The sequence below is a fragment of the Alnus glutinosa genome, chromosome 11, assembly GCF_958979055.1.
Source record: "Alnus glutinosa chromosome 11, dhAlnGlut1.1, whole genome shotgun sequence".
Taxonomy (NCBI): Eukaryota; Viridiplantae; Streptophyta; class Magnoliopsida; order Fagales; family Betulaceae; genus Alnus; species Alnus glutinosa.
Window position 1 is genome coordinate 3,870,605 of NC_084896.1, and position 1,480 is coordinate 3,872,084.

The 1,480-nt window shown below is 40.3% G+C and overlaps 1 protein-coding gene across 1 annotated transcript; it reads left to right on the plus strand.

Annotated features, from left to right (window-relative positions):
• The first annotated feature begins 411 nt into the window (after nt 1-411).
• On the plus strand, nt 412-1,268 carry LOC133881787 (chaperone protein dnaJ 11, chloroplastic-like). The gene has a single exon (XM_062320821.1). The coding sequence runs from the start codon at nt 474-476 to the stop codon at nt 984-986; it is 513 nt and encodes a 170-aa protein (XP_062176805.1). The 5' UTR covers nt 412-473; the 3' UTR covers nt 987-1,268.
• The last annotated feature ends 212 nt before the right edge of the window (nt 1,269-1,480 follow it).

A 1,480-nucleotide genomic window follows, 5' to 3' on the forward strand; every position in this document is an offset into this window, starting at 1 on the left:
CATAACGGCTTTTTTTATTTTTTTGGGTAAAAAAACTATGAAACTACTGACTACTGTGAAAAAAAATGCTAGGTTATTTTCTTAAAAAATAAAAAATAAAAATAAACTGCAACGCAGAAAAAGTTGAACAAAATTATGTCTACTGTTATGAAACAATCATTTCTGAAATTACTCCTCCTTCTCCTGCATCAATGGATGATGGATCCATTGAGTGGGACCTGAGTGCAAAAAGTAGAGTGGGACCTAAGATTCTATGAAAGAAATGGAGCCTATCCACATGACCAGTTAGCTGAGTCAGCCTGGTACAGCATCCAATGGATAAGGCTTTGAAAAACAATTTCCTCCACAGCCAAATCAGCCATGATTAACCCCACACTTCACAACCTATTTACTTTGTTCTTTTCTATATAAGCCCCCATTCACCTTCTCCCTCCTCCTCCGCTTCAAAACTCTCAACCTGATCAGCTTTCTCAATGCTCGCCTCATCCCCAACCTCATTTCTCCAATACCCATTTCAAACCACCCCACACAAACAACAGCCTCACACAAGACCACCTTGTCTTAGATTTCGCCGGCATAAAACCGCCGCCGCTTTTTGCACCGCAACAGGGGCACAGACGACAGAGACACAGCAGCGTCATTTTCGGGCTCATCGAATGGCTTCAACTGTTTCATTGTACGAGGTTCTTGGGATCCCCATGAGCTCGAGTTGCCACGAGATCAAGGCGGCCTATAGGAGGCTGGCAAGAATGTGTCACCCTGATGTGGTGGCTTTCAACCAGAAAGAAACGTCGGCCAACGAGTTCATCAAGATCCATGCAGCTTATTCGACGTTGTCCGACCCCGACAAACGGGCTAGTTATGATAGAGAGATTTATAGGTATCGACCGCGGCCCTATGCCTCTTCGTCGGCGGCCATGGCGACGGCGATGTCTGGGTTCTCGGGATATGCTAGCAGGAACTGGGAGACTGACCAGTGTTGGTAGCTAAAATTATATATCAATATATGTATGTGTATTAATATCATCCTGTTCTTCACTTTGACGATTTCTGTGATCAATGTTTTGAGTTTGAAAGCAGAGTAGAGAGAAGTGAGAACAGGGCAAAACGATGCCGTTTCTTTTTTGTATGGGCATTCCTACTTTTTCACTTTTTAGATAGAGGGTCTCAGGGTCCTGAAATATGTTTTCAGGTGTAATATATATATATATATATATATTTATTTATTTTGTATGTCTTTTAATCCACTTTTTGTCTTTTTGAGTTCATCATTTGATAATTTATATATCTTGCTCCCTTTTTTTTTTTTTTTTTTTTTTTTTTTTTTTTCTCAAGAAATTAAAAAATGCAAAGAACATATTCTATGCATGTGCAGTGTGCTAAGATAATCCAACTTTGAGGTCAATTAGAATATTGGAGACATCCAAACCATCAAGGTAGGGACATTTTATAGGCAACTTGAGATTTCAATGGCCACCGG